The sequence below is a fragment of the Limulus polyphemus genome, unplaced genomic scaffold, assembly GCF_000517525.1.
Source record: "Limulus polyphemus unplaced genomic scaffold, Limulus_polyphemus-2.1.2 Scaffold723, whole genome shotgun sequence".
Classification (NCBI taxonomy): domain Eukaryota; kingdom Metazoa; phylum Arthropoda; class Merostomata; order Xiphosura; family Limulidae; genus Limulus; species Limulus polyphemus.
The window spans coordinates 18,706-30,722 of NW_013666333.1; the positions used below are offsets into that span (position 1 = coordinate 18,706).

Genomic DNA, 12,017 nt, shown 5'->3' on the forward strand with positions numbered 1-12,017 from the left:
CACCCCCACTATAAACTATTTTACAATTGTCTTGCCCAAATACCCGCACATACACTTCCAACGGCTTTAAATAATAAACAAAAGTTTTATATTATAATTACTGTTGAAAAATATATAATGGACTGAATAATATTATCCGTTTTACTCTTTGGAATACTTTTCGTTATACACTGAAAATTAAATTTCAATCTAATTTACATCATGCCTGTATTTCCAAAACAATTTCTTTATCTTGTTAGAAAGAAAATCCATCAAGAACACTCAGACAAATTAGTCATACTGCATCAGCGTGATTTCACTACCCCAATTCTGTCTAAATTGCTTGAACAAACTGTTTTTTAAATATGAAACGGACGTCAGTTAATAAAAATAGGCTGATCACGTTTCTGCCTTAAATTATTCTAAGTAATTACCACAAGTTTGACTCGTACCAAAAGCATTTCATGTTTCAAAAAATAAATAAATCTGACAGTAAAAAAAAAGAGTGAAGTAACCATAGAATACAAATGATTTAAGGTTCGTATTATTGCACCGTGTAAGCTTCATCTGAGTTTTACTGTAATGCAGAAACAAATGTAATTTTTATACAGCGGTAGCAGGGAAAAGTGAGATGAAAAATACTTTATTAAATCTGGATAAATGTTATTGAAAACCTTGAGATTTCATAATTCACTGTCATTCAGCAATGTATGGTCGTTATTAGTTATATTATAATACACCACCTCCAGCCTACTGTTTTTAAGAGGGGGGGATTACTGTTGGAATTACGAGGCGAATATAAAACGATTTTGGTTTGTACGAGTTTTTTTTTAAACAGATTATCATTTGAAATGTTACTATTTCTTGTTTTTCTACCTAAACTCATATTTACTGTAGAAGGTCTAAGAGTAAGTTAAGTTTCTTATTGCCACATTTATAAACAATTATTCTAGCATCAGCTTTATTTTTCAGATATAAAGTAAAAAAAATAATAAAAAAATACATATTTCAATACTTATCTGAAACTGGTAAACTTTAGGAAGTTTAAAAGGGAACACTCTTTCTTCAAGGCGATAGTTCAAAATTTACTTTGCAATGCTCTATATGAATATATTATATATATATATATATATATATGTCCACGGAAATGTTTAGTTTGGTATTTTCCAAGGAAAGTCATATAAACCTGCATATTCGAGATTTAATCGCTTTAACCATCTGTCTTGTCAATTAGTAAATAGTCTTAAGAGCAAAGTAAAAATTATAATTTATCTTTGGTATGGATATACCATGGTCAAAACACTTAAAAATCGTGATATTTCAAAGTTTACCAACATTTAGTTTACCTAATTGACAATTAATATAAAAAAACATAACATAGAATAAAATTTTGTTTAAAAATAATTCATAATGCCAAGAAAAATTTTTTAAAGTTTAGTTGTAGGAACAAAGATACAAAATAAGCTATCTGTGCTTTTCCCACTGCAGGTATGAAATCAATTTTTAGCGTTATAAGGCACCAGACTTACTACTGAGCCACCAAAGGTGTTGGAGACATTTTATAAGTATATATTATTTATTTAAAATATTTTATTTAAATCATGGATAAAGCAAATTAACATATTTTAAACTAGCTGCTCGTATTCTTCTTCCTATTTTTTTATTATTAGAAGAAATACATTAAAGTATCAGTGTTTACAATGCACCAAAAATATTGGAGTAGTCATTTAATTTGTGATGAAAATTCTAAAACGAGAAAGAAAACTCAATAGCTCTAAACCTTCTCTTTTTAAGTCTGTGTTTTTCCTTTAGCCTCTAATGAAACAAAGATATACAAAAAACAAACTTGTTTTAGTTTTCCATGTTATATTAGTGGTAATTTTTGCTAATTTTGAACAACTAAATTGTATATTTTCTAAAACTAATTTTACTTCAGGATAATTTGTATATTTCACTAACAACTTTGAAAATGATGCATATATTTGTTTTGAAGTTGTGATGATGATGAAAAAGAGCTTGTTCACAAGGTACAATGGCTTTTCCACTAGATTATATGCAAGCTCATGTCAAACTTTGAAAATTATCCTATAAAACATTACTAAGGAATTCAATTTGTGCTAAAATCTGTAGGTAATGACAAACTCCATTGTTTTAATTAATTTCATTAATATTTCCTATAATGTTTATTATTAATATTTATAAAAATTATTAATTAATTTTTTATATTTATGAAGATTATTCTACATTGTCAGCTTAATTTATGGATTTAGGTCAAACCTCATGAGATATTAATAATTTATGACTAAACATACTGTTAACAGTGAAAGTGCCTCTAACTGATGAATCAATGTAATCAATACAGGTTTTGAATTTTCTTGTGCATTGATTTATGACATTATGTACTTCTATTCAGTTTGCAAAAGAATTTATAATTTGTAAGTTATTTTTTAGTTCTGAGGTATATGTTTTCATGAAAAGTTATTAATAGATGTGTTTTAGTTAAACACTTTTTTGATGGAGATAGTATTGGTAATTATGAATGATATATTTTTCAAATAGAATAAATCTGAAAAGCATTTTTTTACAAAATTATTTTAATGAACTTGAATAGTTTCCAGCAGTTCTAAAATCTGAAGATCAGATTTTGTTAAATGAGGCTATATCCACACTTTGGACCTAAAAAAAAAAAGTGGAACAGAGTTTACAATATTTCAATTAATGAGATCAAGCTAGTTTCTATTAACAGATTAAACAAGAAATAATAAGTTATGCTTTACAAGGAGCAAGTTTGAATTACATACACTAGTGTATGTTATATACTGGCCATAATTAAAAAGACAAGCAGTTTCTTATTCTCACTGTAGTCTTCCTGAGATGTAAGAATTTTAAGTTCATAAAAATATATAAAAACACATCTCTTTGACTAAGTATAAACAAAAAAATAAACATGTTCTTTGGTGCAACCATGTCTTTCTTTTCAAATCAAGAATGTAATTCCACCAAGCTTGAAGGTTATTCAATTATGTTTTGCAAGTACGTTATATCAGGACATAGTGATGAGATACTGGTGTAAGCTGACATCATATTTTGAGGAGTACAAAAGGTTTATAAAATTTCAATATTTTATCTTTAAGGCATAGATTATACTACTAATGACAAAAAAATTAAGCCACTATGGAACATTAACCTGACAAACTTTTTATTTTACCCACTATTTAATATTAAAATAAGCCTACCACTTCTTCAAGTTCTTCAATCTTCTCTTGCAGCCAATCAATACTGACTTTTTCATCTTCCACAACACAAGAAATTTGAAGTTTGTGAATTCCATAGGCCAGAGGAACTAGTCTTGCTGTAACATTATGAAAGAAACAAATTATCAATTCAATGATAAGAACAAAAAACTGATGGGCTCTCTCTCTTCCAATCAATATTATTTTTCTATGTTTCAAGGTTATTTGTCACCAAAATTTTAAATTTTACCATTTTTTGGTTAAATCTATATATAGCTTTTAATACTCACTTTCATATGTCAACTGGCATGCTGAAATTGCCATACTTGCAATATCACATGTTCTACTCATAGGATTGAACCATTTTAGTAGTTACTATCTCTCTACATAAACACAGGTTGAGCACACTATGTTAAAATTATTTTAGAGCCTCACCATGTTATTACAGTACATGTTGCTACCTCCAGTCATGTTCTGTATGATGAATGTGCATCTTGACAATAGTCGTTCAACATGTTTTTATTGCAAAAGGCTCTATTGTAATACTGTCATGTCCAGAGCAGAGGACAACAGTTTCTAAACACCCATTTCTCAGTATGATCACATAAAATCTACAGGCATTGCACCTGGTGACATGACCAATATTTCTTTGTATGGAATAGCATATGTACCCACTTCATTCTGCTATGGTTGAACAAATATGTTATGGAAATAACTTGCGTACACATGACTGGTGTCGCATTTCTAAATGGAGATCCTTCTTGTTTATTTTTTGTACTGCTTCCTAGGGCATGTGGATCACTTCTGCCATTGACCTTTGTTTTCATAGGTTCTCACCTATTAGAAGATGCTGCACTTTGCTTATCATGACTGGTGTATGGATTTGTTGCAGATCTTTTTCTGGATGGTCCTGGTTCTCCAAATTGATCCATATTCCTTTTTTCCCCCATTGCCATTAAGTAAAAGGGATAGCTCCACCTTGAAAAGTTACAATTTTCTTACACTGAAAATGCATTTCTGATAGGTATTTACCCCCTTTCGCATAAATAGCTATTCTCGTTCAGTGCTGCCCTCTATATAAATTTTTTTTTTGTTATATGCATGTCATAAGCCTTTTATCTCCCCTCCATTGGAATTGACTGGTTCCAATGTCTCTCATGCAAATCATCATGTATCAACCCAACATTAAGAGTGCAACATACTCTCATGATGTATGTGACTTCCTTCATTCAATTCTACCAAACTACCGCTTCGAGTTTTGGCAGAAGATGGAAGCTCTGGTTTTCAGTGGGGAGGAAGAGTGAAGAGAGGTAAGTACCTATCAGAAATACATTTTCAGTGCAGCAGAATTATAACTTCTGATATAGTACATTACCTCCTCTCACATAAATAGCTAGAATCCCACATTGAATAGGCGGAGGGAAAAAAAAGAGAAGCACCATTCAAAGGACATTCCTTGAGACTAGAGAGTCAGATTCTAAGATCTAATGTGGGGAATTGCACCACTTCTGAGCCAGGTATTCTCTTTGATTGTAGAAAAATGTTGCATAAATGGGCCGAAAACATAGGAGCACATCCAACTGGGAGAGAACTATGGCCAGAAAGTGATTCGAACAATGCAATATTAATGAAACTCAATCCCAGAAATTATAAAAGTGGGAAAGATGAAAAGGATGTGCTCCTAGGGATAGAGTGGCTAGGGGCGTGACAGACCCTACATGGCAAGTCATCTACATCCAAAACCCATGCTGCTGGGGACCGACATTCACGTGGGGGGTAGGATGATGATCATACCACTGGCATGTTGACTACAATCCAAAACCCAGCCATCTGGTGGGGATAGGAAAGAGGATCATACCATCTTTGCCTCAAGCTCATGAGACCGAAAGGAATTTAGTATCCCCCCAACTATGAATGGGGCATATGTGAATATGACAAATTGATAGATTGATCCAGGAACCCAACATCCAGTATCGAAAAGATGTCTACATAATGTAAACCATCTCCCTGAAAAGTGAAACTGACCTGAATCACTCCAAGAGCATTATCCTCAGAATAAGAAACATGTTTCATAGTGGAGGATATTACGTCATCTACACCAGCAGAACACCACCACCCTACTCTCAACTGAATAATTTTATAATCATTTCTATATTTTGTTTGTATAAGAGAAAAGGGCGCTGAAAAGGAAAAATAATAATAATAAAAAAAAAACTTACCAAGTCAAAATCTCACTGAATTCTGATATTCTAGAATGGCTACAGTTGGAAGACGATAACCCAGAGATGAAGAAAACCACAATCCGATGCAAGTAGTGAGAGACAAACATATCATGGGTAGTCCACATGCCTGATTAAAGAAGTACCTTCAAAGGATGATAGAGCTGAAATGCCAATGAAAAGATAATGTGCCACATTGGGACAGAAGACACTTGGAACAAAGAACACGAGAAAGACAATAAAGAGAAGAAGCCAATTCAATGAAGAGCTGAACCCAACTGGCGAAAGGAAGAGTGAGAAAGAACACAAACAGAGGATAGTTGCCAAGGGAGAAAGAGGTGGGAACGGATGCCACAGAGAGAAGACGTGTTGGCAAATATTAACAGAGAAGTTTATCCAGATCTGGACGAGCATAAAGACGTGAAAAGGAAGGAAGGGAAAGTGGCTAAAAAAAGGAGATATCATCATGAGCCATCAAAGTGTTAGTGATGAAAAAAGATCCAGAGAAAGGAGAAGATATGTAGAAGGATAAAGTGTATGTGAAACATCAATGGCAAATAAACAGACCACCGATGTCCACAGGCAAATAGGAGAAGGAAGCAATACATAATGGAAGGTGAAATATGGAGCACTGGGAGAGTGGTTCCAACGTAGGCAAATTGAGACTGTGCAGGACCACATTAATACCCCCATCTGGAAGGGCAGCCCACTGTGGAGGATGACAAATCTGGAAGGAACATATACAAAAGAAAAGTGAAGGAGAGGTAAGTACCTGCAGGAATGGGAAAAACACTAGGTGTGGGACAGGACTGCACAAAAATCTGAGACTGAGAATATGGAAGACTCCCGATCCAAAACTCAAGAGAAGAAATTTGTATGACAAAGAACAGTGGGCTGATCAGGGGAAAACCCTGGACCCAGAAACCAATGCTGGAAAATTCCGTTTGTGTTGAGAAACTTCTATGTAGGAAGGGCGAATGAAACAAGCCAGAAAAGGGGCCAATCATCGGGAGAAGTTGAATCACCTTGACAATGACCAGAGTAAAATCAGGCATGAAGACAGAGGAGAGGAAAGTCTAGATGAAACACCAGTGACTGAGGGTGGCAAAGAAGGAATGGAGACAGGGAAAAGATAATGGAGACAGCTGAGACAGCCAAGAAAGAGCTATCAGAAGGACTGAATATGGAGTGTCAAGGATGAACGAAATCATCCAGAGAAGAAGGAGAATGAGAGGATAGACAAATGTTTAGATTCAATCTTTGCCAAAAACATCAATAGCCAAAGCAAGAAAATGAGGAACCAGAGACTAAAAAACTAAAGCAATTTGTGGTTAAGGGACCTAGCAAAAGCCTCAATGTGAGGAGTACCCTACTGAAGTCAAAACCACTGGAAAACAAAAGGATCAAGAAACCACTCCATTGAATAAATGTGGTCTTGACAGGAATCTGATCCACAACAAGAGCAAAAGCACCTGGAACATTACACGCAATGAGAGGAATATCAAGCATGTGGGCCCAAAAAGAAGATCCAACATATAAATACAGAGGGATGGAGAATGGGTGATGCCTTGGTGATTAAGATAAGCAACCACTGAAGAAAAGGTTGAATGGATCATTACCAGATGATTTCTGGCCAGATGGAGAAAATGAACCAAAACACGACCTACAGGGAGAAGCTCCTGGACGTTGATAGATAAGACCTCTCGGCCGCAGACCAAAAATCCCTAATCTTCAAGTTGATCAGTCCATGCCCTTCATCCCTGAAGGGAAGCATCCATAAAATGTGGAAAACCTGATGAGGAGGAGGAGGAGGAGGAAGTGGGACACCCACCAACATATGAGTCGTATCTAACGACTAAAGTTGATCAGTGACACAGGTAGGAGAAAGGGTAACTACAGCTTACAAAAGATCCCTGCAAAATTTCACAAAACAACCAACATTTAAGCCTCACCAAAGGGAATAAGGGCTACCAAGGAAGATCACATCCCCCAAAAGTGAAAGAATTTCGTGAACTGTAATAGAACTGAAAACCCATTGAACTAAGTCAAAGAGAAAAAGGGTGGGCCTGAGTGAGTTGTGTGTAGAAAAGAAAAACACCCAAATGGACAAGATATTGGATAGGTCGCAGTAAGGACTTCTCCAACTTAATTGATAGCTGATATAGCCTCCTCCAGGAGCAGCTGATAAGAGTAACAGGTGGATTCCTGTGCAGAATGAGCAAACAGTAGCTAGTTGAACAAAGAAAGAGGAAAGCACAACCCGAGAACATATACAGGATGAATGAATGCTCTGACTGCCTGATATAACGTACAGGGCCGACGCAATGAAGGGCAGTGTGAGAAAAAGAGAAACCACCCCATGGAGAATTAACCAAAGAGTCATAAGTGACAAAATATCAGGATATGCAAATAAGAATTTGCTAGATTCCTCTTTGTCATTGATAAACTTGAAGAAAAAGCCTACCTAAGGATGAGAAATGACTCCAAGGTAAGTGGGACAGATTGAAAATTAGAATGAGTTGGGACAAACCTAATACAGGCCACCAGTCTCTGGTTTGGTGCAAACTGGAATAAAAGCCTGGAGAAAGATGATAAACAGGTGCAATAGCCTGTAGAGACAGAAAATCTTGTACCGCCTCAGACAGATGCAGGCTGGTGGCAGAATCCCAAGTCTTGGAGAAGGAGAAGGCTACCTAAGGTCAAAGGAGTTGGGGAAAGAAATAGTAGGACAAATCCCTCTGATGACACCCAAAGAACCCATGGTACTGTAATGAAAGATCACGAAAGGGTAACAATATAATATAGTCAAGCTCTCACTGGACTGCAATCCTCTGGTTAGTCTCCAGTACTGTTTGGTGACATGTCCATTAACATTGAATAAAATGATATGATGAGAAACCCCTGGAAGGAGGACAGGGATGGGTAGATAAGGACCAGGACAGGAAAGGGATATGTGCATGTCGTGGCTCCAAATGCAACAAACATGCAACTGAAGAGGAAAGGGTCAAGTGTTGACACACAGATTATACACAAGAATCCAAAATCTCAAATGATCGAAAACACATCACCACATAAAATATACAGAAAACCCGAAAAAACAGAGGTGGCAAATGTACCCAGGAAAAGGTTGCATCGCGACCCAGAAAATCTCAACTAGAGTGTAACCACGTGTGTAAAGCGAGAGCTGAAAAAGACAAATGAGCCAAATGGAAGTAATAAGGAATCATAGAAAAATGGGGAATTGGATAAAAACATAATATACCTGATAAATCATGTCGAAAAATGTCATATTATGCCTAACTGATTTTGCAGGAAGGGTACTGAAAAATACAGTGGTGTAAAAAAGCTATCAAATCTTCATTGGCCTGAATAGGTTCAGCTTGCTCAGGAGGATTAGTGGAGCAAGTTCACAAGAAGAAGGTTGAGCCATACAACAATCAATCTCACGATGGATAATAACAAAGAAATCCAATGACTGATCTCCCCCACTTGCTGCCTGTGAAAGTAGTGCTAGAGGTATAACACCCAAAGATGGACACATGAATCTCAGAATTTATTGTAGAAATACTTAATTGAAACAAAAGTGTTTGATGTAAAATATGCAAGTGTGAAGAAAATAAGATGATTGGAAAATTAAGTTCAATTAAAAGATTTTGTCAATATAAAGAAATCCTACTACGGAAATTAAACTATTAAAATCATGATTCACTTGAAGAGCACCAAAAGAAAAAACATATGAACACGAGTACTGCCAAACGAGAAGTGATAGTTCAGTAGAATTGAAGGTTGATGCATGAGAGATGCATTGAAATCAGTCAATTCCAATGAAGGGGAGATAGAAGGTGGCATGCATAAAACATATTTTTACATATAGAGGGCAGCACTGAAGAAGAATAGCTATTTATGTGAGAGGAGGTAATATACCATATCAGAATTCTAAGTCCTTAATTTAAACACATCTTTATGATCTGAGTGTGTGAAGTTTTGCATTGGAAAGAGCTGTCACATTACCTATGAAATGCCAAGCAATGTCAAAATGTAGTTCTGATACATTCTATTCCATAGTGACTTTATATTGGTTGTGGTTGTCATGACTTACTGATTTACATATTCAAAATAGTTTTAATATACTCAACCCTCTGTACATTCCCAATACACCCAAGTAATCTTTACAGTTTTTAAATATAGGGTATTTTTAACACTGACTAAACATATAAATAATGAGTAACATGTTCTACAGAAAGGTCTATATCTTACAGTTCTAGAAAAATTTTACAGTCAAAGATATTTATAAATGAGATTGAGTTTTTGTTCATTAGAAGTGAGCTTTTAATATGCGTGTTGATGTTTATGAAGACTTACGGAGTGCATCTTTTTTTTTTTTCTGCTAAACAGAATATATTTGTTTACTATACATAAAGTATTGATTGCTAGTAATTGTATTAAAAATAAATAAATAGTAAAAGAACAGTATTTTGGGGTTTCTAAGAATTTAAAAAATTTATCTGTCCAATTATTATTATATACACTCGTAATCAATGTTATATTCTTGGCCCTTTTTGCTTTAGAGATCCTCCTACTGATAAGGTTTTACCTTTAATTTTGTCTATAATAAATAGTAACACATTAAGAGTATAGATTTCTTTTGGGTTATGTGCTGTGGTGGAAACAGTAGAATAATAATACATGATATAAGTAACTAGTTTGAAATTTCTCATGAAAAATATAATAAACTATTAAACTGTAACAGAAAAATTTAGGTACACTTAATGAATTAAGTTCTTGTACAATTTACTTTTATGCTGTATCATCTTTATTATGTTCATTCTGTATCATGCTGTGTTTGTTATATATACACACACATATGCAAATGTAATTTTAATATCAATAAATCTTAGAACTTATATGTCATGCACAGACAATTAATGTATGAGGGAGCATTATTTTTAATGAAAAATTTTACTTATATAGTTTAAAATGCTTTTGTTTCATTAAAATGATTGTTTCATTTATATATATATATGTACATACAGGCCCACTGAGAGGGCAACTACCCTGGAGCTCGTGCATGCCCAAGGGCCCATAAAAAATGCCCCAACTTTGAACAGATGTTTATGTTTTTTCTTTTCTCAAAATTATATTGTTGATTGTTAAAGGCCTTTGTCCACAGAACATTTCACAAAGGAAATTGGCACTCTAAGCTGTAACTTAGTGGTATTAAGACTTAAAATATTGCTAAAATTACTTATAGTCTTGAGCTTCTCTCTTGGTCTCCCATCAGAGGCTCAGCTCTTGGATCCCACTGGGGGCCCGTCACTGCTCTCGATGGCCCTGTGTTCATACATACATATATAGTCATCCCAATTCTTAGTTGCTGTTATGTTTGATTCTGAGACAGATTTGATTTAAAAGTAAGTACAATTGAAGTACACTACATGTTGTATGTTACTCTCTGTGAAAACCAGATTCCACTACAACTGCTTTCTGCCAACTTGCATAAAGTTTGCAGTGAGGAAGGATTTTGTTGTTCATCCTGTGTTGTCAGTGTCTGAGCTTGTTGTGTCCAGTTTTTTTAAACTGTCATCTTAAATTTACTAAATATTGTTTAAAGATATCAGATATCTTTTACATAATGCCTTTTAAATGAAGAAAAATGAGCAATAACTTGGAAATATATTCATTTTCAGTAGTTTACACTCTCACCTGCTCCCCATAGAAGACCATCAGTTTCTATCTTACGAACTTGTTTTTCCATAAGTTTGAGGTCAGTTTCATCATCCCATGGTTTTATATCAAGAACAACACTAGATTTGGCAATAACAGCTGGTTCTGCAAAGGAAGAGTCTTTATAACAACAGAAGCTAAAACTGATTTTCCATAGGTGAATAAAATGGTTCTCAAACCAAGAGGTTGTAAAAAGTTACTACATACATTTGTAGGATAAAATACCTTAGAACACATGCAGATTACATTGACACCTACATCTATAATATTGATCTTTACTTCCCTATGTTATCACTGTGATAGTATTAAATTAAAGTTCTCCAACATATTTGATAAATTTAAAATTCAAGTGAACTGAGACAAGTAAGACCATAATATCAGACTAGTGGTTCATTTCTTTCTACAGTAAATCTTCCTATAATTAGGCTATTTCTATATCTATTATTTTTTTGCAGGCTGTACACAATACATACTGTTGTATATTTATGTGATGTGAATAACCTTATGTTTATTAGTAAATCTGTTGTAACTCAGCTTTCATAATGAGCTTGATCAAACTTAACCAATGCCAATATAACATCAAACTCACTTGAACTGTTTATCAGTGGTGTTGAGAAGGAGTCTATCACCAATTCAAAATAAACAGCTGTCAAAGAACTATAAGAATGTAAAAAAAATCTAAACCAATGTCTTCTAAGCTTTCAAACTTACACACAAACAAAAATGTCATTAATGTATCAAAGTATTTTTTATAAGCTCAGACAATTTTAGCATTGCTTAGTCAAAAAAATTAAGAATTTGTTTGTTTAAAATGTATTTCAGTTTATCAGTTATCAGAATTTCTCAAGTCCTTAGCTGCTAC

General features: G+C 34.3%; 1 protein-coding gene across 1 annotated transcript in view; it reads right to left on the reverse strand.

Moving 5' to 3' along the window:
* Positions 1-2,555: 2,555 nt before the first annotated feature.
* The window catches only part of LOC106460177 (elongation factor 1-delta-like), a 29,219-nt gene continuing 19,757 nt past the window's right edge, over positions 2,556-12,017 (reverse strand). Inside the window, 3 exon segments of the mRNA XM_013919863.2 lie at positions 2,556-2,655; positions 3,216-3,331; positions 11,135-11,260. Of these exon segments, the coding sequence (XP_013775317.1) occupies positions 2,617-2,655; positions 3,216-3,331; positions 11,135-11,260 (281 nt within the window). The 3' untranslated portion in view covers positions 2,556-2,616.